General features: G+C 41.3%; 1 protein-coding gene across 1 annotated transcript in view; it reads left to right on the top strand.

Annotated features, from left to right (window-relative positions):
- EP300 (E1A binding protein p300) overlaps positions 1 to 27,964 on the top strand; it is a 56,312-nt gene that overhangs the window by 12,299 nt on the left and 16,049 nt on the right. Inside the window, exons 2-19 of the mRNA XM_072333092.1 lie at positions 222 to 880; positions 8,674 to 8,850; positions 10,926 to 11,187; positions 11,932 to 12,045; positions 12,861 to 13,097; positions 15,422 to 15,515; positions 16,256 to 16,390; positions 16,713 to 16,830; positions 17,250 to 17,424; positions 19,130 to 19,207; positions 20,047 to 20,156; positions 20,628 to 20,783; positions 21,819 to 22,259; positions 22,659 to 22,847; positions 23,518 to 23,674; positions 24,191 to 24,309; positions 25,460 to 25,699; positions 26,232 to 26,320. Of these exons, the coding sequence (XP_072189193.1) occupies positions 222 to 880; positions 8,674 to 8,850; positions 10,926 to 11,187; positions 11,932 to 12,045; positions 12,861 to 13,097; positions 15,422 to 15,515; positions 16,256 to 16,390; positions 16,713 to 16,830; positions 17,250 to 17,424; positions 19,130 to 19,207; positions 20,047 to 20,156; positions 20,628 to 20,783; positions 21,819 to 22,259; positions 22,659 to 22,847; positions 23,518 to 23,674; positions 24,191 to 24,309; positions 25,460 to 25,699; positions 26,232 to 26,320 (3,550 nt within the window). The remainder of the gene's footprint in view (positions 1 to 221; positions 881 to 8,673; positions 8,851 to 10,925; positions 11,188 to 11,931; positions 12,046 to 12,860; positions 13,098 to 15,421; positions 15,516 to 16,255; positions 16,391 to 16,712; positions 16,831 to 17,249; positions 17,425 to 19,129; positions 19,208 to 20,046; positions 20,157 to 20,627; positions 20,784 to 21,818; positions 22,260 to 22,658; positions 22,848 to 23,517; positions 23,675 to 24,190; positions 24,310 to 25,459; positions 25,700 to 26,231; positions 26,321 to 27,964) is intronic.

Here is a 27,964-nt window from a genome sequence, read left to right as displayed (position 1 = left end):
GTCGTCTCCGATGTAGGCTTGATAAGGTTTAGAAATTAATTTTATGACAGCTAATTGGGATAGTTTTCAATAATAAATGATAGAGGAATTCCACTGGAACATAGCGAGTGTGTTTTTAATAGTTAAATGGACAAGAAAAAAAGAATTGATAAACAAGGTTTTTACTCAAGAAGAAACCTACTGCTGTTTGCACTGACCTTATAAAATTTCTTGTTTTTCAGATTTTGGATCGCTGTTTGATCTGGAACATGACTTGCCAGATGAACTGATCAGCTCCACAGAACTGGGACTCACCAATGGTGGTGACATTAATCAGCTGCAGACCAGCCTTGGCCTGGCACAAGATGCTGCCTCTAAACACAAGCAGCTGTCAGAACTTTTACGAGCTGGTAGCTCCCCAAATCTCAATATGGGGGTTGGTGGGCCTGGCCAGGGCATGGCTGGCCAAACTCCACAAAATAGTCCTGGAATGGGAATGTTGAACAGCATGGTGAAAAGCCCCATGGCACAGGCTGGGTTGACTTCTCCCAGTATGGCGATGGGTACAAGTGGTCCAAACCAGGGTCCTTCAGCCCAATCTACAGCAGGAATGATGCCAACAGTAAACAGTCCAGTTAACCAGCCTGGCATGGGAATGAACACGGGGATGAATGCTGGCATGAATCCTGGGATGTTGGCAGCAGGCAATGGACAGGGGGTGATGCAGGGGCAAGTCATGAACGGTTCGATTGGAGCAGGCAGAGGGCGACCAAATATGCCATACCCAAACCCAGGAATGGGAACTGCTGGTAACTTGTTGGCTGAGACACTGCAGCAAGGCTCTCCACAGATGGGGGGACAGGCTGGACTGAGAGGGCCGCAGCCTGGAGCCATGAACAAGGTAAGGCATGCTAAGCTTGGCTTCAGTACCTTTCTTCACATCATTTTATCTGCAGTAGAGATTCTATAGAATAGGGCTTTTGTCTTTTAACAGTCCTGGGTCTTGCGCTGAATAATTAATATACTGCCAAAGTGGTATTTATGGCAATCAGGGGAAGCAAGAAGTTACTCAACGAGTATGGTTGTTGCTAGGTTAAGTGGTGGTCTTTCTTTTAAATTCTGTGGCAGTATAGATCATCAATGTTAATGTAAACTTAACTTTAATAGTATTTAATCTATTTCATGCTTTTGTCCGCAACTGTGTTTTCCCGTCTAGTGCAATGAGTGTGATGGGAACAAAATGGGATCTTTTAGAAGTTGTGGTGCTTTTCTGTGTGACACTTAATGAGAGTATTTGCTGGCTGAGAGCAGATGAACATTGGTTTGTGCTGTAACAGATGAGAAGAGGCAAATACAAGTTAGAATGGGCTGATGGTGCAGTGTGTGTTTGGTCATATGTTGGATTTATAGAGAAAAACATACTCATGTTATTGGAGAAAGAATGCTTGTGTGAATACCTGTAAACAAGAGTTTGGTTCCTTGTGGCTGTCCAGTTGCACCCAGCTCTAGTTCTTAGTTTGGAAAGGCTTTGTTTACCTTTTTCTAAATCAGAAAGCTGAGGAAATATATTGGTGGGGGAAGGTGGGTGTGCTTTTATAATGTAAGAGATCTGAACCTAACCTCTTGTGGAGTTGCTCTGAAAGAGTGAGAGAAGACTAGACGATCTAAGTTACAAGCCGTGTAAAGTTTGCCTTACCTTGCACAAATAGCTTCACTAGCATAGGGAAACAGATGAATGTTGCATAAGTTCTTGTGTTTTGATTAAAAAGCCTGGAAAATATGTAAACATCTCGTTTCGTGGAGTTATTTTGTGTTTATTGGTTAATGAGTGGAAACTTTGTTTTTGGAAGGATTGAATTCTGCTGTGTTAATGATTTTGCTGTGTTTTAACGTACTAAGTAAAACGTTGATATCTTACGAGCATTATTAAAATGTTTTTCCATCTTAGCTGCTTGCTTGAGCTCAGTGTGCTGCTACCCGTGGTTCTGATAGCTGTGACCGGTAACGAGTTAATTTTGTGGTCCGTTCATTTGGTGTAGCTTTACTTGATAAATGCATTGCTGCAAAGTCCCATTGCTAGAGCAGCTGTAGTTCGTGGTGGAAAGAAATACGTGGAAGTGTTTTTGTATTGGAATTAGGTGATTGTTTACTTTGTTGTACTTCGATGTTAAAAAAAGCTGTATTCAGGAGTTCAAAATTAATGTACTGAGTTCCAGGCTGAAATGTAACAACTTAATCCTTATTTGTTGTACCTAAAGTGGAGCTTTAAACTGTTAACAACAGAATGCTGTCTTCTTTATCTAGGAGAAATCAAGGAAGGTCACAAAATTGAGTTCTTGGCTGAGATAGTTCAAAATGAAGCCATCTTTGTGGCTTCTTAAAATCCTGCCTTCTGCTTTACATCTAAAGCAAGCTGCACCTTGTGCTTCGGGGAGTCTCTACAGCAATGCAGAACTTCTGCTTTTTTTTTTTTTTTGCTTGTTGTCTCAGCCTGATTTAAGAAAAAAGAAAACAGAGAGAGAAAAAATAAGGGGGGGAAAAAAAAAGCTTAAGGTAAGGTCCTTTAATTGTTGAGAAAACCCTTGGAGACTCGTAGGGTGAGCTCAGCGGGCACAGCCCGCGTAAAGCAGCTCCGACTGCCGGATGAGAAAGCACGGTCTGAAATGGAGGCTGAAATTCCAGAATGCCTTCAATTGGTTTGGCTGCTGGCAGGGAGCCTGTGTTTCACTTCGTGCAGCGGAGTTAGCGCAGTCTGACAACAGGCATGTCGGACCGCATCAGCTCCCCACCCATCTGCTTTTGTTTTTCCCCCCACCTACAAATCTTCACAAAGTAGATGAAAACATAGGACCCTAAGCAGTTGTTTTCAAAGGTCTTTTTCTTTTTTTTAACTGATAAATTTAGCACTGTGTTGCTGCTCGTGTGGGAGTTTGTGGAGTAACTTTCATACGTTTCCTTCATTGCTGTGAAAATGGGCATTATTTCAGAGCTGTTCTTTAGTAGGAGGGGAAAAAAAAATAGACAAGACGTTTGGGCTGCATTCAGCAATGTTGTGTTAGCCTTCCAGAGTTGGCCCTTCATGTGGTGGGAGGTTGCTTCTGGGAGTTGTCCTTCATTAAAACAGAGGTGTGTCATCCAACACGGTTTTTATAGACGAGTACCGTATGTTTGGTGGGATGCTAACTTACTGGGAGGAAGGAGGTTGTGCTCTTCCAATGGTAAAGATGAGCTCCAACTGCTCATGGATTTGAGGGTGGGCACGCTTCTGCTTTGTTCAGTTGTGTCATGGAGCTGCTAAAGTGTTTTCTTCTTCTCCTTAACGACTGGCAGCAGTGGGATGCTCACTTCTCATGGGAGGCATGTTCCTCACTTTCCTAGTTGTGTAACTTTTGTTGCTCTTTGCATGATTGGTTTTGTTTTGGTTTGGTTTTTGCACTTGAAATCCCAAATGCCCAAAACCAATTGGTTTGAGATCAGCAGATACACACACAAACTTGAATCGTCCTGGTCAGCTCCTTGTAGTGTGGTCCTGTGCTGTCGCTTTATGTATGCTGTAAGCCGTCTCTGGAATAGAAGCACCTCTGTATTTCTAACATCTCCTATATCTGTTGCAGTGGTGCTGAGAAATGTAAATCCAGGCTTGAAACTCACCTGGTCATTTAAAAAAAATAAAAATAAAAATAAAAATAAAAATAAAAAAAGTAATTTGAATGAGTTTTCTGATGCACAGAAGCGGGGTGACGCACTGGAGCAGGTTGCCCAAGGAGGTTGTAGCTGCTCCATCCCTGGAGGCATTCAAGGCCAGGCTGGATGTGGCTCTGAGCAGCCTGGTCTGATGGTTGATGACCCTGCGTGTAGCAGGGGTGGTTGGAACTAGGTGAGCATTGTGGTCCTTTTCAACCCAGGCCATTCTATGATGATTCTGTGTTGCACTTTAAATACACCTGATGTAAGGGGAGGGGATGAGCTCAAGGAGAGAGTGCTGTGGTCAGGGCATGGGCCTCACAGTCCTATTGGGGTGGCTTCCAAACACCTGGGAAGGTTCAGCCTTAGGAGAGGAAAGGAATTAGGACAAGTTTTGCTTTCTTAAATAGCTTTTTGTTTGATGGGTGCTTGATTGTGCGCAGAGGACAGACATTCCTGTTACTCTTAAAATAGAGTTTTGGAAACTGTTTGTAATGCTTTGATTCTTTCACCGTTCAGGCATTTTTTTAATTTTTTTTTTTTTTCAGGCATTTTATTTCACTGGGTAGCCTTCCAGTTCTGATTCAAGAGTAAACAGCAAACTTAAGCTTTGTAGTAAGTTAAGAACAAGTTCACCTTTCCTGTTTTGAACCATTCTTCGTTTGGAAATATATATAGTTAGAACCTTAGTGTGGCTCTTCCTCCTGACTCCTTCAGTTCCCAGTTATTGATGAGGTCTTAAAGTCCAGCCTTTTGTTAGAGGTCCATGCCCTTCACAAAGCGCACAGGTCCACCTGACTTTGAGGCCATTTACATTGGGTCTCCCGCTGATCCTTACAATGCTCTTTCATCAAGAGCAGGGACCCCAAGGCAATCCAGATGAGTAGGGGAGTAGCTGCCTTCCCTGTTGGATCATTTTACTTGTGTGTGGAATTACTCTAAACGTTTAGAACTGGTGTTAATTCTTTGTAATGTGGCTTACTGTCTCAGTATATATGGTGCTCCCTCCTCTTATAACTGGAGGCACTGTTCTGTGTTACCAGTGCTTAGCGTTTGTATTAAGAATCAATTGACAATTATTTAGACTTTCCTTTAAATAAAACCGAAACATGTTGAAAGTTGCAGGGGCTGAAACTAATGTCACCCTCTGATAGCAAACTTAGGTAAAGACAATAAAAACCAACACATGTGCGTTAATGTTAGTGTATTCGTGTCACGCTTTGGGCAGAAGCAGATCAGTATTCTTGGTTGCTTTATTTGCATTTGACTCAACATGCAAGTGTACCCATAGCATTTAGATTCCCTGCCCTAATGTGCCCTGTGGTCAAGTACTAATTAATCGAAAGCATAGCTGCATGTCATGGTCCTTTACTTTTTCTTCTTTGGTGCAAAAGGTGGATAATTGCTCACTTTGTGCCAGTATATGGGGGGAATGTATTTGAGGAAGAAAGGGAGCAGGAAGGCTTTGTCTTTGGGGGGTCTAAGTTTGAGTGGATGGAGGAGTTTCTTACACAAATGGCAGTGAAATAATGCTTGTCTTGCCAGAGATACCTTAAAACATAATGAGGTCATCTGCAGAGAATAATCATCATTAGCAGTCCTTGGAAAGATTGTAGCAGATATCTCTGGCATAATTTTGTTAGACTGTATGTGGGTCCAATAAAGCTCTAACAGAGAGTTGAATGGCACCAGAAAGCAATGTACAATAAATCAGTTACAAGATCTTCTCTTTAAAGAGCCAACTGGAATTTAATAAAAAATAACTTCCCGGTTTAGAAAAGTTAATTAACTTCTACTTGCAAATATGGAAAGATTACATCAGTGTGCTCTTAAACTAGTGCATGTACTACAGTTACCCCAATAGAGATGCGTAGCTGATAGTGCAGATGTTGGGTTATTTCAATCAACGCTGTAAAAACTCAACTGGAGGCAGGAAAATCAAGCACAGTTGTTTTCTGCTGTGTGTAGAAGGAATAAACATTTGAGATCAGCTTTGCCACCTAGCAGCCATGCATTATCATCTTTTGCTTCATAGCTTTTTATCCCTCTTCTCCTTTATCGTGATGTGCCTCTGCTCTGCTGTGTGTAAAGGCCTCGTGTATGTGATGGAAGGACCCTGAGGCTGTGAGGAGAGAAGTAGAGGTTGATGGCAGGAGGAGTGGATGAAGAAGTGCAATGGGAAGAGCAGTGGAAGGAGGTAGGCCAGGAGTGCAGAGTCTGAACTCCCTGACTTTGGGCCACAGTGCAGCCACATATGTTTTTACATGGTGTTGTAAAGGAAGCCTTGTGCCTATCTCATGCAGTGCTACCAGAGCTGCCTTGCCTTGGTTGGCACTTCAGTGCTTGATGGTGTACCCTACCCCTCACCTTCGGTAACTCACTAATTTGATGGTGATCTGTATATTGGTCTTTCCATGTTTGTTTTTTTTCCAACTGATGAACTTTGAGCCTGCTGGATTTATTTTTTTTACTTCCTTCTATGATTAGTTATTAGGTCACCTGGTTCTTTCTGCTTGATATTCTCCCCTTCTCTATCTCCCCCACACACGCTTCCCCTTGTTTCCCAGTGTGTCACATCAAGTGACACTGGCATACTCCTGCTTCCAGTGCCAGGGTCACTGATGAGACCCTACGCTGTCACTGTGAGGAAGCTGCCATGAGCCCCTTCCCTTGACTCAGCCTGGAGCTCTGTGTGCGTTGTCCATCTCACATTAGTAGGTCAGTGACAGCAGGACTGGGTACACCACTGCGAAGCTGAGCTGTGGATCTGGCAGCTGTCAGTCTCACCCAGACCAGGGGATGATTGCTTATTTCCTCCAGGAGACTGAGGCAGTTTGGCTTTAACACCTTAATCAGGTGATGCTCGTGTGTGGGTTTTGGGATCACTTTGCAATGCCTGCCCTCTGACCTGGCCATGCCCTACATTTCTGCCATTCAGCCCCATTGTTGGACGGGCTGATGTTGCACCCGAAGCAGTGCCAATGCCTCATGCTTGAGAATCTTTCTGCTTTGTCAACTGGATCAGTACATTAATCCTTTGATATCAATGGAAGTAGTCTCTCAATTTTCTTAAGCTGAGCATCTTGCTTTCTCCTGATGATTTCAGTTTGAAAATGTGCTATCAGCCTTCAAATCTGAATTGTTTGGTTAGTTTTCTTGATGGCTGGTCACAGCATAAGGTGTACAAGGTCTGTGGGGTGGTATTAGTGATGGATAACATAATATATGCTCTAGCACATAGTGTGTGTTTCCCACAGTCCTATACTGAGCTTTGGATCTGTAGCTTAGTTTTAGGCAGAGGTGACAATAGGGAAACGTCCTCAGAGATACCAGTGTGCTTGGCTCCCTGTAGCACTAAAGGCTTGGGTCTCACCTGTGTCACTTTGGGCAGCAGCTGCCTGTCACCATGTATGTATTCATCACAGTTGAGACATGGCAGTGGCAGTGCTAAAGGAGGCAAAGGAAGCACTTATAGTTTTTCGTTATCATTGTGTAACTTATCTGTCACGTGTAGAGGTTCTTTTCATTTCTCTCTAATGAATTACCGCAGTGTGATTATAGATACTGCTTGGAGTGGAGGGAAGGGGTTGTCATCAGGTACCTGACCAGTGACTTTCCTCAAAGTGTCAGGTTTTTCAGTAAGGTTTGTGTCACTGTTCCTGTAGGTGTTGGTTTGATTCAGATTTATTTTACAAATGTTAGTTGAAGGCTGCTGTAATAGGTTAGCAGAAATTAAAACCTGGAAAAAGAAAGCTTTGGGTAATCACGGATAACAGGTAAATTGTTGGGCACATGAGTTACTTTCCTGTATGGGTTGGAGAGTCTTTGTCAGGAGCGGGAACAAGGTGCTTCTACTAGGGGAAGAGGATCTGAGAGCAAATGCAGGAGCGCTTGGACAGATGCGTGCCATTGGAGCTTGTATGCACTTCTTGATTAAGTCTGGGCATTTTCATGGATCTAAAAAAGCATCCAGTAGCCTGAACGCTGAGTCACACGCTAATGTGAATTGAAATGTCATAGCTCTCTCAAGTACTTGTGTGCCTTTCTTACTGTGAGCTAAGGCTGCCTAAGGATCCTGCCAGAGTAATGGTGCGAGCTTGGTAGCCTTAACAAAAAACTCCAGTTTTCCTAGTCTTCTCTTGCTAGTTGTTTGGTCTGTAAAAGCCAAATTTTGTATGAAAACTAGAAGGGAATAGAATGGAAAAAATCAGAGGGCAAACTACTTCATGGAGCAGGATAAATCCTGCCCTTTGATTCTGGAGCACTCCAAGGCAACAAACCATATATTCTGTTATGCTAAAACTGTTGAGTATGCAAATAGTTGATGCATAGTGCAGAAAGGAACAAACACTGTGTATCAGTCTGCTTCCATGGTATGGTTCGATAGCTTTATTTGCAGTATTCCTTCCTGCCATCTCGTTTGACCTCAAGTAGTGTTCGTTGCAAGCAAGTTACAGTGCCTGTGTGCTTGTGGTGTTACCTGTGTCTGTGGCGTGTACTTAAATTGAAAGCTGTTGTGTACTGAAAATGCAGATGAGAATTGTTATAGCCTTATGGAGCGGAGCTGTGGGGGTGCTGACGGTTGGTTGGGAAGTATTTGGGGCAAAACTTAATGATATGAATGGAGGTGGTATTTTGTCTGCTTTTAGTGGAAGCAGAAAATTCCTCCTCTACTCTAATGTATAGATTTGTGATTGAGAAATTGATATGAGAATTTTGTTGAACTACATGTTTTTTTTTCTTTTGAAGAATCGGGGCAGTTCCATCCAAGCTGACTTCAGGGCTGATAGATAGGCTTTGCTTTGTTTATAGGAGCAGGTCAGATTGAGAAGCTAATGCTGTGTGTTAGGTGTAAATACACGCACATGAGGGAGCAAGGGAAGCACATGGATCAGGACTGCATTGCAACTGTTTGATGGCTTTGACAACCTTTGCTTCTCTGAAATATTAATTTACCTTTTGAATTATAACTACATTTTTACTTGAATGTCTTGCCGTTTTAATTCCTAGATGGGAATGATGAGCAATCCCAGTCCTTATGGTCAGCCATATAGTCAGAATACTGGGCAGCAGATTGGAGCCACTGGTCTCGGACCTCAGATGCAGAATAAGACTGGACTGCAAAATAGCTTACCGCAGTTTCAAATGGACAAGAAGCCAGTTCCTGGGACAGGAATGCCTAACATGGTAAGTAAAGTGGAAGAGATCTCCAGCAAATGCTGTGGCAAACCAAAGTAGAACAATGTGCAGTGCTCAGATGCTGCCTTGTTAGAAGTTTTGCAGCTATGAATGTGTGTTCTGAATCTACACATTACTTATTTGCTTAAGCTCCTAAAATGGCTGATATGGAGGAGAGAGCTGAGCTGTGCTCTCTTAAATTTCTCTAATTTTCACCCTTGAAACCCTGCTAGCAGAGAAAATGAAAAGGAGCTCCTTATCTAAAGTTACCTTTTGCTACTTGTTTGGGCACCTCTGCTCTCCCATCCCTTCTCTTGTGGTCGGTTCACCGGGTTCCTTCTCAGTGTAGTTTTGTCTTGAGGACTGTTCTTCTGCTTGTACTTGTGATGCTTTTGGGAGAAGTAGTTCTTCTCAAATGTATTACTTATGATAGTGCCTATACGCCCTTGTTGGGTGTTCATTCCTGTTGTGCTCTTACATGGACATACACAATGGTCTTAGTGTTGTTGCAGTAGTGCTGTTCTTCCCTCATTCCTCTCAACACTGTGGCTGCAGCAAAGCTTGAAGAAAAGGGAAGTGAATGGTGGAAAAAGTGGATGGCCCAAGGTTATAAATTATAAGCATTAGATTCCCTGGCTTGAGTTTACCAGTAGTGCCAAGTGCTCTAGGAGAGCAAGGGCTGAATGTGTTTGCTTCATCATACTAAGAGCCTATATTATTTAGGGGGAAGACATGCAAAGTGCCCCATTGTTGTTTTGGTTTTTTTAATGCATATATTTGTGAAACAAAATAGTGCTTCTGAATATAGCTTGTGTTTGTCACTGCTTCGGATCTTAGATTGCTTACCACCTCAGGACTCAGTCTCTTGACCTAAGTAATTTGCTGAAGAACACTTCCAGGTAAATTCCTTTCTCTGAATTAAAGAAAAGTTGATTCCTTGAGTTTTATTTATTGAAGATGAACACAAAATACGAGAATTCTAGTACTGCTAGTTGGTTATATTAACCAATAAAGAAACGTCCAAAACTTACTGCCAAGCTTTTGTTCAATTCAGAGCATGAAACTCTTTTGAAGTTGAGTTGCTACCCAGCTGGACCTAGGAATGAAAAGTTGCTGCTGTCTCTCTTGTCATTTAGAATGACAGACTGCAAAAAGGCAGCTACAGTTGTACTGGAGCTTAGAAAAGCCCTAAAGGGACTGAGTAGCTGGTGAAGTCTCCTTGTAAAATGAAAGGAAGAATTGCAGTTTAGGAATGCAGGTAGTTGAGCTCTAAAATAACTGGAGATCTTCACGAATGTTCCTTAAAACATTCTGTAAGTGAAGAGTCCACTACAAACCAAAAGCTTTTGAAGTGAAACAAGCAACACAGAGTTCCCGAGCTCTTTTCTTTGTTGAGTGCTTGTCATGCTTTGTCATGCTTCACCTGGGAGAAAGGGAGAAGTCTGAAGAAATGAATGTCAGTATGGAAGAAGCAGTAGGTATTGCCATACTTTACATTAGTTCTCTGACATGTGTTACGCTGCATTTGTGCTTCATCATTTGCAGAGACTTGTATGTGCTTTTTCTGAATGTATATGTACAAGCTTCCTAATGGTTAAAGGTTCCCTTAAGTTCCCTTTCATTCTTCTTTTCTAGAAATGGTCAGTTGAAGTGCTCAGTAGAGGCAGGCAGAATAATTTTTCCTTCCAAAAAGTGCCTTCCTCCACTAACCCAAGAATTATGGATGCAACTTTGTAGCTTCTGAAAGATTTGAGGCCCAGCTGCTTTTAGTACATCATAGTTGGGCTAGCAGCAGGCAGTAGCCTGTGAGCATATGCGAAGTGAAGTTCTGCTGGCCTTAGATAAGGCAAGAGCTGGAAATAGGGAGGGCATGATATCAGGAAGACAGTGTGGTTGGCAAGTGAAGTATTGCCAGCACTGTTGTTGGGAAGTGGTTTAATATGGTATCCAGAACTACAGGTAGGTGGGATATTCCCTTGATCACACAATGTAGTTCCTTGTGTGTTTATTTTTGGTATTTCCATGCTAAATAGGCAATTCTTAAATAGATTTATTTTTGGACATTTCCGTTCTCCTTCCTCCAGGGTCAGCAGCAAGCTCCCCAAGTTCAGCAAGCTGGGATGGGGCCAGCAGCTTCACAAGGAATGGGGTCTGGAGCTCCAACAGCAGATCCAGAGAAACGCAAACTCATTCAGCAACAACTAGTTCTCCTCTTACATGCTCACAAGTGTCAACGGCGAGAACAGGCCAATGGTGAGGTGCGGCAGTGCAACCTCCCTCATTGCCGAACCATGAAGAACGTCCTGAACCACATGACACATTGTCAGGCTGGCAAATCTTGCCAGGGTAAGTGGAGGAGGAGTGGTTATATAGATGTGGTCAACCTCTGCAAGACCAAAAGGGCTTATGGTAAAAGATAGAGAACAAGTGGGTGGCTTGGGAAACTGAATTTTTTTTTTTTTAACCTGTCTCTTCCCTTAGGGATTCAAGTTACAACCTCCTCCTCAGTCTTTAAAGGTTTGGTCAAGTTAAGGCAAGATTACAGACAGAAACAAATGAAAGTGTTTTGCTTAACTTAGTACTCGCTTAACTCACTGCAAGATGTTTTGGATGCTGTCTTCTGATAACAGCAGGCACAAAGGAGGAATCTGCAAGCAGGACTCTATTTTTCCTAAGCAGAAGGGACAAATCTGAAGCAATAACTAGCCCAGAATTAAGGTGCTTCTGGCCCCAGTGAGCTCCTGATCTATCCTAGAAACCAAGGGAAATGTACACTCTTTTTAGTAGTCTTTGTGTACTTGGGTTGTGCCAGTTGCTAGAATCTTAATTGCTTTATTCCATGTGCCTAATCCCTTATGTATATGGTGGTGCTCTCAAAACTAGGCTTGGAATATAAGGTAGAGCTACTAAGGAAATTCAGTTGAGCTGATCTAGCTATGTATTCAGGGCTATATAATACTGAACTATTTCAAGTAATCCTTTACTGTGCATGCCCTGAGAGAAATAGTTACTCCCTACCTAGTTTGTATTGGTTGTGCGGAAATGCTGGCATTAATTTGTAAAGACTTCTCATTCCCTTCTCTTTCTCAGTGGCACATTGCGCGTCTTCTCGACAAATCATCTCGCACTGGAAGAACTGTACGAGACATGACTGTCCTGTTTGTTTGCCACTCAAAAATGCTGGGGACAAAAGAAACCAACAATGTAAGTGCTAGGAAGTGCTGTGTGTTAGATAAACCATAAAATGCATGTTGGGAGTTGCTTGTACCCTGGTGATGGACCTCTTTGATCTGGGAATCCCTAGTACAATTGTCATCTTGCTTTGGAGCGGCAGAATATTTTTCTGCTGCTGGTAGCTTGTTTTTCTGGAAGCTTTCTAACTTCTATCAGGAGAGTGGTAAGGGTGAACAAGAACTATAGTGCTCTCAACCAGTTGATGTCCTTTTCTCTACCACCTGTTGGAGCTGATGATCTTCTGGAGATAGACATGCACAAAGAGGGGTTTGTGCCATTTCAGCATTGAGCTTTGTTGTTCTGTCTTCCTCTGTTTTTCTTTTCCCTCTTCTCCTTTGGTCTTCCTGCCAAATTTGCAAGATTTCTGTCCGTGTGTTAACTGTATCCTCATGGTTCTTAATGTTATTTTGGGCTCTTTGCATGAAATGAACTGGGATATTTCTTGTTCTAAGAAAATAACAAAGCATGGCTGTTGAAAAGCTGAACCCTTCTGCCTTTAAACTCTGTGATGTGTGCCTGTGTTCTCAGTTTTGAGCAAACAGTGTCCTAAATACTTAGGGATTTCTTCTCAGCAGCGCAGAAGGAAAACAGTGTTATTGAAATGACTGCTTGGGTCAAAATTTGTTCTGCCTTTTCACAACAGCTTTTCCAGACCTGGCATTTTAGTTGCATAGTGCTAGAAGGAGTCATTTTGGTTCTGAACAACCAATAGTCTCCTCCCTCTTTTTGTGGACCTCTTTGACTACTTCCCACTGTCCTTACTAACTTTGGTGCATCTCTTCCAGCGCTACTGGGTGGAGCTGCAGTAGGACTTGCAAACACCGGCTCTGTGGGCGTGGGGCAGCAGACTACGCCCAGCATAAGCACTACCAGTCAGATAGACCCCAGCTCCATTGAGAGAGCCTATGCAGCCCTTGGGCTAACCTATCAAGGGAACCAGATGCAGACACAGTCTCAGGCTCAAGTGAAGAATCAGCAACAAGGACAGTCACCCCAGGGTCTGCGCCCAATGAATCCTATGAGTAAGTTAATACAAACTACAAGCAATTTTCCTGTACTATACCTGGTGGAAATTTTCTTACCTGCTACCTAGTTACAGATAGTTAACATGTGAAAGGCATGAATTTGCAGTATTTTAGATGTGGAATACCAATCTGCTCAGTGGAACAGGAGACTTCAGAGGGCACAAATGTCTTCTCTTGGAAAACAAACTTTCTGGGAAAAGCATGTTTTCTGTAAAAAATACTTGTGGGGAGAAGGAACTAATTTTTCTAAGGCATGTTATTTAGTATTGTTCTGTAGCTTTATAATGGTACTGTAATGCCAGTGTCAGGAACTTTTTGAGTTTTAATTGGAAATGCAGGCATTAGATAGCCTGCATTCAAATATGCTTCCTTGTCACTTGGACAGTAGCATTTCATATTTGTTTCTCAGATCTGCAGTGCTGGTTTTAAAAGATGTAAAGCAGTACATTCCTGTCTCTCTGAATTCTGTCATATAGACTCATGTAACTGTAAACTGTCTGTGTGGCTTATTGTAAAATCACACAAGACTGCATAGGAATTTAAATTTGAAGTGTGTTTAATTGTGCCCTGGCTATCCCTGGTGTCAGAGTAACCTTTAACCATCAAATCTAAGATTGGTAGCTTGAGATGACATCATAGGAACTTTTCTGACTCTCAGTTCTTAGCTTGAGTTGTTTTAATTGGAAAGTGGATAGATGGACTGGCAGACATTTATCACAATCTGTGTGGAGTTGTGGTCTGACCCGTATGCCTCATGACAAGCTCATGTATACGGTGAGTGTCATGTATGCACAGGAGTGCTAATGGGGGAGAACTGAGAGGTTACCAAGAAAAGTAGCAGTTGGTTGTAGGTTTCTTTTTTCCAAGTGAAGTCTTTCTATGGGTTTTGGTGTTGTTTTTTTTTTATCTCCATTTACAGACTATTACTAGATGTATATTTGTTTTTACTGGGCAATCCTTTTAGCACTAGTAGAAAGAAAAGCCAAAGAGATGGGTAGAAGAGTTCTTGGAGAGTGAAGAAGCGAAGATTAACATAGGAAGGATAAGCTCTGAGAGTGTTAACTTTTCACTTGTTTCATTATTAGGAGTGGGGAATTAAAACAGCTGAGATAGGAATCACAGAATCATAGAATGGTTTGGGTTGGAAGTGACCTTTAAGATCATCCAGTTTCAACCCCCATGCTGTGGGCAGGGGTCCCTCCCACTAGACCAGGTTGCTGAAAGCCCCATCCAGCCTGGCCTTGAATGACTCCAGGGAAGGGGGCATCCAAAACCTCTGTGGGCATCAGCTCGTGGACTGTGTGATAGCAGGGCAAGTTTTGGACAAAGGTCAGCATTTGGTGAGGGTTGTGATCTAAAGAGATGCTGACCTAAGTAGATCAAACACGCCATTTCTGGCATTTGAAAGATAGAGGTAAAGCAGAGATTTGCAGTTGTCTTCTACACCACCTTGCTCTCAGGTGGCAAAGTGGATCGGGGAAGGATTTACAAAAGAAAGGTGAACATTGTGGGGGAAGGAACTAGAGGCAGCTATATCGAAAAGGCTGTTAAACTGTTGGTTGTGATCTTGAAGGTATGTGTAAGAAATGCTCCTGAAGTACAGGTTCAATAGGATTCAGCTGTCCTGAATATGTATAAAGACTAGTAATGGTTTTCATACTACTCAGCTTTACCATGTGTTGTATTCAGAAGTTCCAGTCAGAAATATGCTGCATTTCTCTTGGATTGTAACTGTAGCGTATGGGCACTTTTTATGGTGATGGAGGTCTGCTGTGATTCAGAGAAGATGTTGGTACATAAATTACAAGAGCCTTTTCCTATAAAGGGTTGTCAGTTTTCCTTTTATTTTTTTAATACCTGCACTGGATTTGTTGTAGAATCCTTTAGTATGGAACAGGTGACAGTAAAACTTGTCAGATACAGGTTGTAGCTGAATCTTTGGTTTTGAATCCTTTGAGTATGTGTCCTCTAAACCTCTGAATCACAGAAGCTTCTAAGGAAATAATAGAATTTGTAATGCAGAACCTTCTGCAGGAAAATATTCTGGTACGTACTATTGACAGAAAATGGAAATTGCTTGTTTGCTGAGAAGTTCAGGAAGATGAGCAGAAGAATAATATTGCTGATGTTTCACTTGGAGGACACCAGCACTGTGCCTCAGTCTTCAATGTGGTAAAAGGAAGAGGGTAAACATTAAAGAGTAATTAAACTCCTTTCATGAAATACAAGTACTTTAAAGTCTAGACCTCTGTTGTTTCTGAACAATTGCTTATCATGCACAGTAGCTGCACAGTTCATTTCATACTACTTATTTTTTCTAGGTGCAAATCCAATGGGGGTGAATGGAGGAGTAGGAGTTCAAACTCCCAGTCTGCTCTCTGACTCAATGTTACATTCAACCATGAATTCCCAAAAGTAAGTTGACAAACTCTTTGCAACCCAGTGATTTGATTCAGCTACAAATGCTGATGATTGCTTGTAACAAATGAGATGAAGATGAAAAAGTTGTATATAAGGATCTTGTGTGCTTATACTTGGGAGGGTCAGAGCTGATCATAGCTGCTAAGGACAGTCGGAAAAGAAGCCTTGTAGTTGGTATATCTTTGTTTTTATCCTATCTGTGTGTTCATTTTACTTTTGCACTAAGTGTTTGCAAACTGGTTTTCTTAGGCCACGGAGGTTACAGATGTTATCTCTGAATTAGTAACTGGGCAGATCTGAAGCACCCACCAGTGCATTTACTGATGGGGATGGCATACCACAAGTCTGCTACTGGTCTGCAGTGGGACTAAGGGGCAACTTATTCACTGAGGTGTAAGAGTGATCCTTATGCTTAATAGTCTCATGGCACTTTTTGCATAAACAGTGGGATAAATTCCATTGATTGTTATCTCTCCCTCTGGATTTTGTAGCTTTTGTTCCAGTTTTCAAAATCCTTGGATAGCACAGCTTGTACTCTTTTACGGCCCTCTTTAATCCTGGGAGGGATGCATTGTTTTGGTGTCTGTGCTGCTATTTCTGCACAGTTTGTCCATTGATTAGGGAATGGCTGAACTAGCACTTTGTACTAACATTATTCTAAAAGAGGCTCTGACTGTAAGATGACTAAGCTTGGGCTGGACTTCCATCCTCAAATTCTTACTCTGTTTTTGAAGCTCCATGATGAGTGAAAGCGCCAATGTTGCTAGTCTGGGGGCTATGCCAACAGCTCAGCCATCCAATACAGGAATTCGAAAGCAGTGGCATGAAGATATTACTCAGGATCTCCGAAATCATCTTGTTCATAAATTGTGAGTAGCTAATAACAAACCAATGGGCTGAGATGCAGAGCTTGTAAGGGTCAGTGAGAAGGAAAGGCAAAAAGCCGTGATGGGAGGTGTTCTTGCTTTTCTTGTCCTTCATGGAGATGCACTTGCTGCTTTGGGGCTATTGTCTGGGAAATGTTCCGTTCCACATTGGAGCCCATCAGCACACCAGGAGCATCACTCAGGGGCAGCAGCAGTGCCTCAGTCCCTCAAAAAATTGCTTACTGCTTTCTGTTCCTATCAGTTGGGGTTAGTGCTGAGGTCCAGGTTTGGAGACATCCTAATAGCTTGCATGCTTTTTCTTCAGAGTCCAAGCCATATTTCCTACACCTGACCCTGCAGCATTGAAGGATCGGCGTATGGAGAATCTGGTGGCGTATGCTAGGAAAGTGGAAGGTGATATGTATGAATCAGCAAATAGCAGGGTAAGATGCTGTCTTCTGTCACCTGGTTGCGTCTCTCTAATCCCATCTGGTAGTGATTGGAGAGGAAGAGGGGTGGAAAGCAGAGGGTTCCAGAGCTGCAGGCTTGAGTCTAGGAACCAGCCCACTGCAGATGTGCTGGGATTTGGAGTGGTGCCTGTTATGCTGTGCTGTGCTGTGCCTGAAATGTGCTGGATGAAAAGAAAAATTTTGTGTGGTGCCCTGATGGTTGTCAGGAATACCCTGAGCAGTTCCTGTGTTTGCCCACCAACTTCCCTGCCAGTCCTGCAGAGGGGAAGCTTCCTCCCTCCTGAGTTCGAATGTGCATGTGGAAGGATGTCTTCCAAGCTTTGCTGAGTGTGACCTGTGGCCTTATTTTAACGTCTCCTTCCCTTTCCTGGGTTGTATTCCTCTCCCAACAGGCAGAGTATTATCACTTGCTAGCTGAGAAGATCTATAAGATTCAGAAGGAGCTGGAGGAAAAGCGAAGAACAAGGTTGCAGAAGCAAAACATGATACCAAGTGCTCCAGGCATGCCACAGGCTCCTGTGAATCAAGGGCCTAACATGGGACAGCCTCAGCCAGGGATGTCTGCAAGTAAGAACAGTTGGGTTAGTTGTTGCTTGGTACAGGTCAAACATATAGTGTTTTTCGGGTGTGCTGGTGAGCATTTTGGCAGTATTGTTTCATTAATACCTGGTTTACCCAGAGTTAAACTGAACTTATTCATCTCTGTTTAGGAGTACTTGCAAAATCTTTGCTTTGCTTATTTGTTAATTAATGGCCACAGATTATTTAAAATTATTTGGTCTTGTGAGTATACTGAAGTATCCTAACCTTCTGTGCTAGATGAGAGGAAATGGAGGACATTGTAGGAATTCAGTCTCATTAATCTCACTTCTAGAATTGATTGGTAGTGTCTGAAGTTAGAACACGTTTTAATAGTATTTAACTGTCTGGTGTTTAAAATGTTTATTATTGCTGCTAAGCAGGAAGTCTGATGATCAAATTGTTTTCTACAAAATGTATTACTTATGCCTTTGAAAGTGTAGGTAGTGCTTGCCCTATGCCATGTTTGTTTGTCATGTTTGGTGGTTTGGTTTGGTTTTTTGAACAAATAGCTCTTATAGTGTGCCATGACAACCAAGTTTCATTATTTTTCCCTATGTAGCTGTCCTGTGTTTCACAGTAGTTCTGTTACTGGGCACTTTTAATGCTAAACAGATTATTACTTTTATATTTCCTTATAACTAGGCATTTGCATGTTAGAGTAAAGTGACTTTGGAAAGGAGCTAATGATCAAAATTGTAATGCTACTGAAGACTGTTCTCTTTTCACAGCATTAGGAGGTTATAGGACACAGTAGGCTTTGCCAGGTACCAGGTGAAATCAAGTAACACTAATTCTTGCACTTGATATTTCTCTTCCATTCATTCATTCCTGCATGGTTTTTAGATACTTCACAGTTAAAAACTGAGCTCTGAAGATGTCTAATCAGAGTAGATGTATAACAGTCAGTGACAATATACTCAATTGTCCTAAGAACATGGAGTCATAGTCAGAATTAGTCAGTTGAAGAGGCAAGAATCTGGGGTTATTTTTCTTATGCTGCATGATGATCCAGTAGTTCCAGTGTTATGCTATAAGAAGCTTAATCTGAGGGGTTTTTCTCCTTTTTGAATATGAATGTATCTTGGTAATTCCATTCTGGATTTTCTCATACTTGAACTTAGAACTGGATTTACCAAGATGCATTACCAAAAAGCCGGAAAGGCCTTTAAGATTGGTACTATGAATTTATTTGTTGTAACTTCCTCTAGATGAGGAGTAGATGTGATATTTTGGTTATTTATCCCGTATGCTAGAAGTACCAAACTTCAAAGGTTTGATAAAGTACTTCAAACCATCCCATTTTTATAGTGTTTTCAATCAGGAAGTGCAGTAACAGCGTAGAGTAGTTTGCATAAATTCTTGTGGTCTGGAATGTTCACAAGCTGCTGAGTTTGTCATTGTACCTCAATAGCATATTTCATATTTGTCCATGTTTCTAAAATCTGGCTGTAAGTCAGAATGTCTTTAGTCAATTGGATATCAATTTGGTTTTGCTTCGTACTTGAGGGACTCTTAAGTATGCTTAGTTTAAAATTACTGGACAATGTCCATGCATTTTTTTTTTATTATTATTATTTTATTATTATTTTTTAACTTTTTTTTTACTGGAGGATTTTTGTTTTCACTAGAATGATTAAAAAGTTGGTGGTTTCTAAATGCCATAATCTTATTCCAGTATCTTTTTTTACAGATGGTCCTATAACTGACCCCACACTGATACGTGCGAATGTGCCAAATCAGATGATGAATCGCATGCAGGCACAGCCAGGTAAATTTTATAAGAAAAACTGTTACTGTAATCGTGAAAGAATCTTGAAGTTAGGCAGCTCTTGCTGAAGTGTTGTAGTCCTTGTTTCACCTGCTGTATTCCCACTTGACCTGTGAAGCCTGTTGTAGAGAGCCTGCTTTGCAGGGGGGTTGGACTTGATGATCTCTTGAGGTCTATGCTTTATATACATATACGTGTGTGTGTGTGTATAGAAATATTTGTGTGCATTTCTGTGCACAGTGTTATTTTATTTTCTTGGAGATGTGAGCTGCTTGTTAGCTGCTTGCTTTGTTAAACAAGGAACTTATTTTTTTATTATTATTATTATTTTTCTGTGTGAACATGAGATGGTTGACCTGATCAGCTTAGGGTGAGGGCATGTCCGAAGCAGGGGGAGGATGCTGAAAATTGCTGCTCTGGGGTAGAACTTTGTATTTTCAAGAAGTATTGCAGCCAATATAAGAAGCACTTAAATGAAGATTCAGAGTCAGGATTTCCAATAAATTAACTTCTAGTCATTAAAATGATGCAAGCTATCACAAATTGTATGTGGGAATAAGTCCTTCAGGGGAAAAAAAAGCCAGCATGTATTCTGAAGTAGCTTTGATGCTTAGTACTTAAAATTGTTCTGTTAACTGACCAATAGGAGAAGGTATTTCCATTACATGCTTTCCATGGCATGCTTGGAAATTTTTTCATTAAAAAAAAAAAAGAAAAGAAAAAAGAAACTGACAGCATTCTCCAAATGTTGAATGGTGCCCAAAGGAGAATTCAGGACTCTGATCATAAGTGGTTTTTTTTGTGTTGTTTGTTTGTTTATTTTTGTCACAAATGTGCAGGAATGAATCAGTTTGGCCATATGAACATGCAGCTGTCACCGATGGGACCCCGGCAAACCCCTCCTCTTCAGCACCCTGGACAGCTAAACCAGGCCGGGGCCATGAACCAGGTCAGTGCGCTTCCCTTCATCTTGGGTATTCAGTTCATGGGTTTCTGCTGTTGTGCTTTCCTTAAAATAAGTGAACAAAAATAAATACAATTTAAACATCATTCCTGTATTCTGTAGGCACTTTGGCTTCTTATTTCTGCAATGCCACAGAAGATGTGTCTGGTCTGTGGTTAGCCTTGGTGATTTAATTAAAAATATGTATAATTTCTTTCACTGAAAACTATGTTAAAGTGGAGTTTTGGGCTGTTGCTCTCCTGCAACAAGGAACAAATTGAAGTCACAGTCTGAAATCAGTATCCCTTTGCTTGGTTGGCAGATGTCATAATTTCTAACTTTTGAGAGTTATAGTAGACTTTCCATACTGTATCCTATGCATAAATATCAATCAATCACACAATTTCTGTGGTGAGATAAGTGTTTTTATAACATACAACAAAAGTATATGAAATAAGTTTCTTTCTTTTCCAACAGATGGGATTTCCTTCACGTATGCAACAACCAGGAGTTGGCCAACCTTCTGGTCAAAATCAGTTTCTGCAGCAGAACCCATTCCCTGCTTCTTCCCCAGGAATGAATGCAGCGAGCATGCCTATGACACAAACTAGCAATCAGACACCAGTTTCTCAAGTAAGTTTCTGATTTCTGGAGGTTGTGTTAGTGGGCTCTGTCATATGCTGTTTTTATTGTTCAAGTTTGTAATAATGGAGAATAATCTGTTTTCTCAAGATGCTATTGGAGCTGTAATCAACTGAATTTATTTCTTGAGGCTCAGCATTTTCCTGGCTATTGTGCTGGTAGTGGTAAGGGTAAAATGTTGGCTTGTTCTCAAGCTAAAGTTTAAGTGACAGAGAATTATTTAAGTTTGTATCTGTGAAGGAAAGATCTTGTTGCTCATATATCTTGCTCATATAGTAAAGAGCAGCAAAGCAGTAGAGCCTGAGAAATTAAAAGATGCTGGAAGGACAAGTCTTAAAAAGGCATGTTCAACCACAACCATCAAATGTATTTTGCTGCCGTTTGGGGAATAGGAGGGTTGTCACTACTAAAGATTGGAACTTCCAGTCTAGCAGTTTCTTTTCTGTCCTTTCCCTCTCCCTTTTCAGTGAGAACCTTTCAGGCCAGGAAGAAGTAGGGAACGTCAGTTTGCTTCTCGTTGATGCTTCTTCCTAGTTTGCAGGCAAGATTATTGTGAAGTGACAGCTTTTTTTTCTTGATCAGTACATCTTTTTGTAATCTCATAGCGCAGTTGCAGCTATATGTATTTCTGGTGATAAATTCAGTTTCTAGTCTTGGGGGTGGGGGCGTGGGCAGACTGTATTTGAATCCATTCTTTCCACTGTCATGTATCGCCACATATTCAGGATGTATATATTTGCATCATAGAAAGAAATGTTTTGCAAACTGCAGGTGTAGGTGTGTCATTCTTGGAGTGTATCGATGAGTATTATTTACTCTGAAACTTCTGTTTTAGAGCTGAGTACACTACAAAACAGCTATATGTTCAAGTGATACAAAATAAAAAGCCTGTTTCTCCTTTTGAAATATATATATTTTTTTAAGTTTGTCGCTTTTTGAAACAGTATGCCAGTAACTGTGGGAAAGCAGCCATTTTAACATCTTTCTATTTGAAGTCAATGCAGATGTGTACTTGTTTTCCCACAGGCACAAATGAACAGCTCTTCCTGTCCTGTGAATTCTCCTGCCATGGCTCCAGGTTCTCAAGGGAGCCATATTCACTGCCCACCTCTTCCACAGCCTCCCATGCACCGAAATTCTCCTTCTCCAGTACCCAGTCGAACCCCAACACCTCACCATACACCCCCAGGATTGGGATCACAGCAACAGCAGGCGGCAGCAGCTGCCACCACTGTCCCCACCCCTACTCCTCAGGCAATACCACCTGGACCACAGTCACAAACTATGCATCCCCCTCAGAGGCAGACTCCAACACCTCCGCAGGCACAGCTGCCTCCACAAGTCCAGCCTCCAGTTCCAGTTACCCCCTCTGCAGAGCAGCAGCAGCAACCCTTGTCACAGCAGAGTACGACAGCATCGGTTCCCACACCAACAGCACCACTGCAACCTCAGCACCCCACAACACCTGTAAGTAAATATTTTAATTGAACAAATGGGCAAATGTAAGGTTTAGGATGTGGTGTTTCCACAGAGGAAGTAATTTTTTTCGTGCATGTTGAGAAATGCACAGTGAAACATGCATACGAGGCCATTAGTTATGTCTGCATATGCATAGTGATGGCATAGAATAGGGAAACAATATGAAATTATATACTAGACCTTTCAGTGCATGTCTGTTGTGTTTTCGTCTATAACTAGACTTGTGTTAGCAGTATGTACTTCAGGTTAAGCAAGTGGAAGTACTGAAGTGCATTTAACTTGATGGAAATAAGGTTACAGGTAAAAGAGAAGAGAAAAATAATAGGTTAATTAGAAGTCTGTTTGTAATGTGTTTTGTTTTTTTTGTTTTGTCTTTTTACCTCTCAGCTGTCACAACCAGCTGTAAGCCTTGATGGGCAGGTGTCCAATCCCCCATCCACCAGCAGCACAGAAGTGAGCTCGCAGCAGACGGCAGCGGAGCAGCAGCAGCCACCTTTGCAGGAAGTGAAAATGGAGATAAAAACAGATGAAGGGGAACCAGAACAAACAGAGCTGCAGATGGAGGAGAAATCTGAGGTGAGCTTGTTGGTTTGTTGTTGGAGAGAATATCTACTATTATTAGCTCCTTGGTCTCCATGCAAGCTTGTCCTTTTAGACTTCAGTGAGGGAATTGTATGCTACCTACTGCTGTGGTTTTGTCACCTCCCTTACCCCTTTCTAAAGAAGGGTCTCTGTTTTGTGGTGTAATTATGGTAGAAACCAGTGACCACAATAAGGACTGTGATAACATGGTTGGAACTGTGAAGTTTTTTGGTAAATGCTAATGTAAGAAGGTGCTCAAGATGCTCCTTTGAATATTATTGGCACTTTTACTCGCTAGAGTAGTGGCTGTGTATGTGACAGGCTGTTTTAGTGGGTTGTGACAGTTTGTTGTGAGGACAGCTGGGGCCGTGACTCCCGGCAGCTGGACTGCAGGAGAGACAGTCAGAACTGCCTGAGCAGCAAGATCCATACCTCTTTGCCTACTTGCAGCTCAGAACTGGTTAGCAGCCCATCACTGCCACTGCTGTGGTGTTAAAGGTGTGTTCTGGCACATCTGATCAAGTTTTAGGCAAGTTATAATTGCAATGTAGACAGCCTTAATCCTAGAAAAGAGCAGTGGGCGAGTGCTATATAGGTTGATGGGACAAGAACTTGGTTGTATGACTCTACAGGCAGCTGTGACAGGGTCTAATCTGCTTTCCAGGTTAAAGTAGAACCAGCAGTGGAAGAATGTAAACCAGACCCCATGGAACAAGAAGAGAAGAAAACGGAAGTGAAGACTGAAATGACAGAGGGGGAAGAAAGACCTACAACTCCAGCTACTCAGTCCTCTCCAGCAGCTGGACAGTCTAAGAAAAAAAGTAAGTAGGCTGGTTGAATTTCTCCTATCTCCCTTAAAGGCGTTGAGAGAGAGCTTTCTTTTCATTGGTACTCAGTAGGCTTACATAAACTGTTTTTGTGACTCTTGGGCAACAGATATTTAATACATGTAATTGTCTTTTGTCAAGTTCTTTACAGCTCTAATATTATTTGTTAAGTGTTAGAAAAACTGTCAGTACAATTGAAATTGAAGTGACTGTGGTAGATTTTTTTTAGACCAGCTTATTCCTGTGACATCAGGAGGGAATGTAAATTGGCTTTTAAATTTGATGGTGTCTTTCTATGATTAAATCCTTTCTAAGTATTTTCACCATTTCTTTGTGTCCAGACGATAGTTTTAATATCCTCCTCAGAATGCAGTGTTATGAGGATAAACAAGCCCTACTAAGCATCTGATACTTGTTGTCTGTAGTCTTTTTACACCCCACGTCCTTCCAGCAGCTTTCTTCCTCCTTACAGCTGTTTCTATCTTTCTGATGTTGATTGTTTTTCAAAAGTTTTCAAGCCAGAAGAGTTGCGGCAGGCACTTATGCCAACACTGGAGGCACTTTACCGTCAGGACCCAGAGTCTCTTCCATTTCGACAGCCTGTGGATCCCCAGCTACTAGGAATTCCTGTGAGTGTCTTAGCAAGATGCTTTCCCGGCTTTAACTCATAAGTGTTCTGAGAACTTCTACTTGAGACCAACTGAAGTCTGTCTTACTTCCATTTCTGTGTTGATGCACTTGAAGAGGTTTGACTTAGACAGTGGAACATATGGTGTTGGAGTTAAGAAAAAATGTTTTTTCAAAGGTTTGTTCAGTTCTGTCTACCTTCTGATAAATAAGCACACATACCACTCATCAAGGTGACTGCTAACAGATCCCAAAGTTTTGGAGGTCCTTTTGTAGATCTTCATTCATATTAAAATACTTCTATAGATGAGAAACACCTATAAAGTGGAACATATGTAAATATATAGAAAACGAATTATGTAAAAACTTTAGTGGATCAAGACCACTTCAAAAATAAAAAACAATACTCACTGATTAAGCTTTCATTAGCAAAGAGGAGGCTTCTGAACTTGTTTGCGTTGAATTTTGCACTTGCTTTAGAGTTATCTTTGGGGGACCCTACTATCCTGCAAGGGTCTGTGTTTTAAACCTTCTCGATTGACCACGCTTGCATTTTTTTATTCACCTATATGTGTACATAGTTCTGTTTAAATGCTTTGAGTGACTTTTTTGCATTTGGTTGGCTTCATTGGTTTTTACTGCTTTTGTTTAAACTGCAAAGATGCAAGACCTTCTGTATTAGAAGCAGGTATAGGTGTTTCTCATGTTCTTAAACAAGATCTCAACTGGTTGTTGCATTTGGAGGACTCTATCATCTAGTATGTAGATAAGAGTTTTCTTATTTGGCTGGTCTACTAAGAGCAGTTCTTCCTACTAATGTTTTTATATGTGTCCTTGGATCACAGCAGCTGTAAAAGTACTGCCATTTCCTTCTGTCTGTAGTACTTGTTTTGCAGACTAAAATTAGTGTTTTACTTCATTGATAGTAGATGACTGATAGAACCTGAGAAATACAGGAATAATGAAAAGGAATCATGGGGGAGTTATACAGAATTAGAGACTTCAGAGCACGTCACAGGGAGCTTGACAGTCAAGTCAGGGAGGAACCTGTTTTTCTTGATGTATTGCAGAAGGATGTATGTGCTGAGAATGCATATGCTGTCATTTCACAACGTAGTTCCATAGCAATATTTTGATGTGCTACTCTTTCAGGATTATTTTGACATAGTGAAGAATCCCATGGACCTTTCTACTATCAAGAGGAAGCTTGACACAGGACAATATCAAGAACCATGGCAATATGTAGATGACATCTGGCTCATGTTCAATAATGCCTGGCTCTACAACCGCAAAACATCCCGGGTATATAAGTATTGCTCAAAACTGGCCGAGGTGTTTGAGCAAGAAATTGACCCAGTTATGCAGAGCCTCGGTTACTGCTGTGGAAGAAAGGTAGGGAAAATGATTTTTTTTCCTAGTCTGGTTCTTGCTCCCTGCTACTGGGGGGAAATAGAACAATTGCAGTTGTTAGCAGCTACATTGTGTCAAAAATTCAGAACGCTTCACAGGACATACCAGTCCTGAGTAATTCTAGATTCAGAATTTATGTATATTCTAATACTATCTATTGCTTAAATTATGTATTCATATATAAACCCTTGCAGGGGGAGAAATTGAGCATCTGAAGAATTGCATTGATGGTCAATGAAAAAGGTGTTATTGCAGAAGTGCTCTCAATTTCATTGTATGTTGAGGCTGCATTGTATTTCCATGGTCTTGATAGCTTTTCTCCAGAAATGGAAAGCATACCTTGAGAATAACAGCCCACTAAGCACTTTTTGGACTCTTGTGCTTCATAGTCTTGCTGTGCTGCGAGATCTGTGCACAGAATAGGTGGTAATGGTTGGTGTCTGGATTACGTTTGCTTCCCACGGAGAGCAAGTGAAAACGTATTAGTACTAAGATGACCCATTCCTTTTTGCAGTTGGAGTTCTCGCCACAGACTTTGTGTTGCTATGGCAAACAGCTATGCACAATCCCTCGAGATGCCACTTACTACAGTTACCAGAACAGGTAAGGGAAGCTCACTTGGTGCAATTTTGAGCATGACGCAATCAATCTGTGAAAGGCACGCATGTATACACATATACACCCTCTTCATATGTGTACGCCTTTGTGTTATAAGAAAAAAATTGCTGAAAGTGCCCTTGAATAGTTTCCCTTGTGTGCGAACAATTTCTGTGCAAAAATTCACTGCAGTCTCTGCTCTTCCTTTTTTGCTTGCTGGAATGTGTGATGTTCTACTAAATTTTTATGCTATTGTTAACCAAATCTATAGTTGTCTAGATGTCATATACATCTGTTAACTTGCTTGCTACCATGTAGCAGTATTTTTCATGGAAAAAAAATAAAGCAAGTATGTTATGCTCATATATACGTTACACTTACCAAGCTTTTCTTTTTCTAAAGATAGTAATTGAAGAACTGTAAGGTGGAATGATACAAAGATGGTAACAGATATTCAAAAGGTTATTTATGAGGAAAAACTTACCGATACGGATGTCTTCGCTGGGAAATGCTGAGGCAGTCTCCAAAAGATGCTGCCTTAGTGGTGGTCAGCCCTTAAATGAGGTCTAGAAGAGGTTGAGTCAGGCTCCACCCCTTCCAGGAGTACAGCTAAATTACTCTCACCTGTACTCCCACAGCTGACCTGACACTTGCCTCAGCTGATTAATCAGAGGTTCAGGCTGTGATTAACAATTTCCCTTACAAGAACAGATTTTTTTTTTTGTGGTGCAAGTCTTCATTGAAGGTTTATATATTGATATGTTGAATAGTTTGATTTCTTTTCACCCCTTCGTCACCTTAAAGGAACAGTCTTCAGAGGCTTTATTAAAGAATTTAAGTCATCTTTGATTTCTGAGGGCATCTCTTTACTGATTGGAAGAGTGAGGCAGGAAGAAGCAGAAAAATACATGTTTGAAAGCTCTTGTGTCCCTGTGCCTATTGCCAGAATGTACCAGTTAGAGCTGAGGACTGATTACCTCAAAATTATGTCACCTCCATCAGTTTAGTTCCTGCTCTGTTCTTTCACCTTCCAAAACAAACAAACCAAAAATAACCACAAAGACTTGAATGCCAGGAAACTTTGACACAAATTGTAATTTTTTAAGCACCTGATTAAGCAAAAGCAACCAAAGGGCTGTAACAGTTACATCTTAACCTTCTTAGGCATAGTAAAGGTTGTATCAGCGAATGGAGGTTTCTAGGAGCAAGGAAGTAGAAATTAAGTCTCCAGAATCCATAGTTCCAGAATTGCATAGTAATTGTAATTCTAGATTTAAGATTCAGAGCACTGTACATTATATTGCTTGATGGACCAAAAGACCAGTATCACAAAATCTGACATCCTTAAATGTTTTGAAACTTCAGAATGGAATCTTTGCACTATAAGACATGCATGTGATTTTCAGATTGTTACATACATACATGCGTGTACATCCATGGACTCAAGTGCACCATCCCAGAAGTATTCTTTAATGCATTATCGCAGGGGAAGACTGGGAGAAAAGGTTTAGACTTCCTGACTTAACTTAGCAGCTGTTGTTATGTTGCTTTGTGGCCTTACAGTAAACTGTTGCAACTTTTTTCCTTTTATTTTTAGATGCCTTGTGCATTCAATTAACATATTTCAGTAGTAGAGAGGCCAGAGTCTCA

This window comes from Excalfactoria chinensis, chromosome 1 (assembly GCF_039878825.1).
Source record: "Excalfactoria chinensis isolate bCotChi1 chromosome 1, bCotChi1.hap2, whole genome shotgun sequence".
In the NCBI taxonomy this organism is placed as follows: domain Eukaryota; kingdom Metazoa; phylum Chordata; class Aves; order Galliformes; family Phasianidae; genus Excalfactoria; species Excalfactoria chinensis.
The sequence above is the reverse complement of the archived record's forward strand: the minus strand, read 5'-3'. Positions and strand labels throughout refer to the sequence as shown.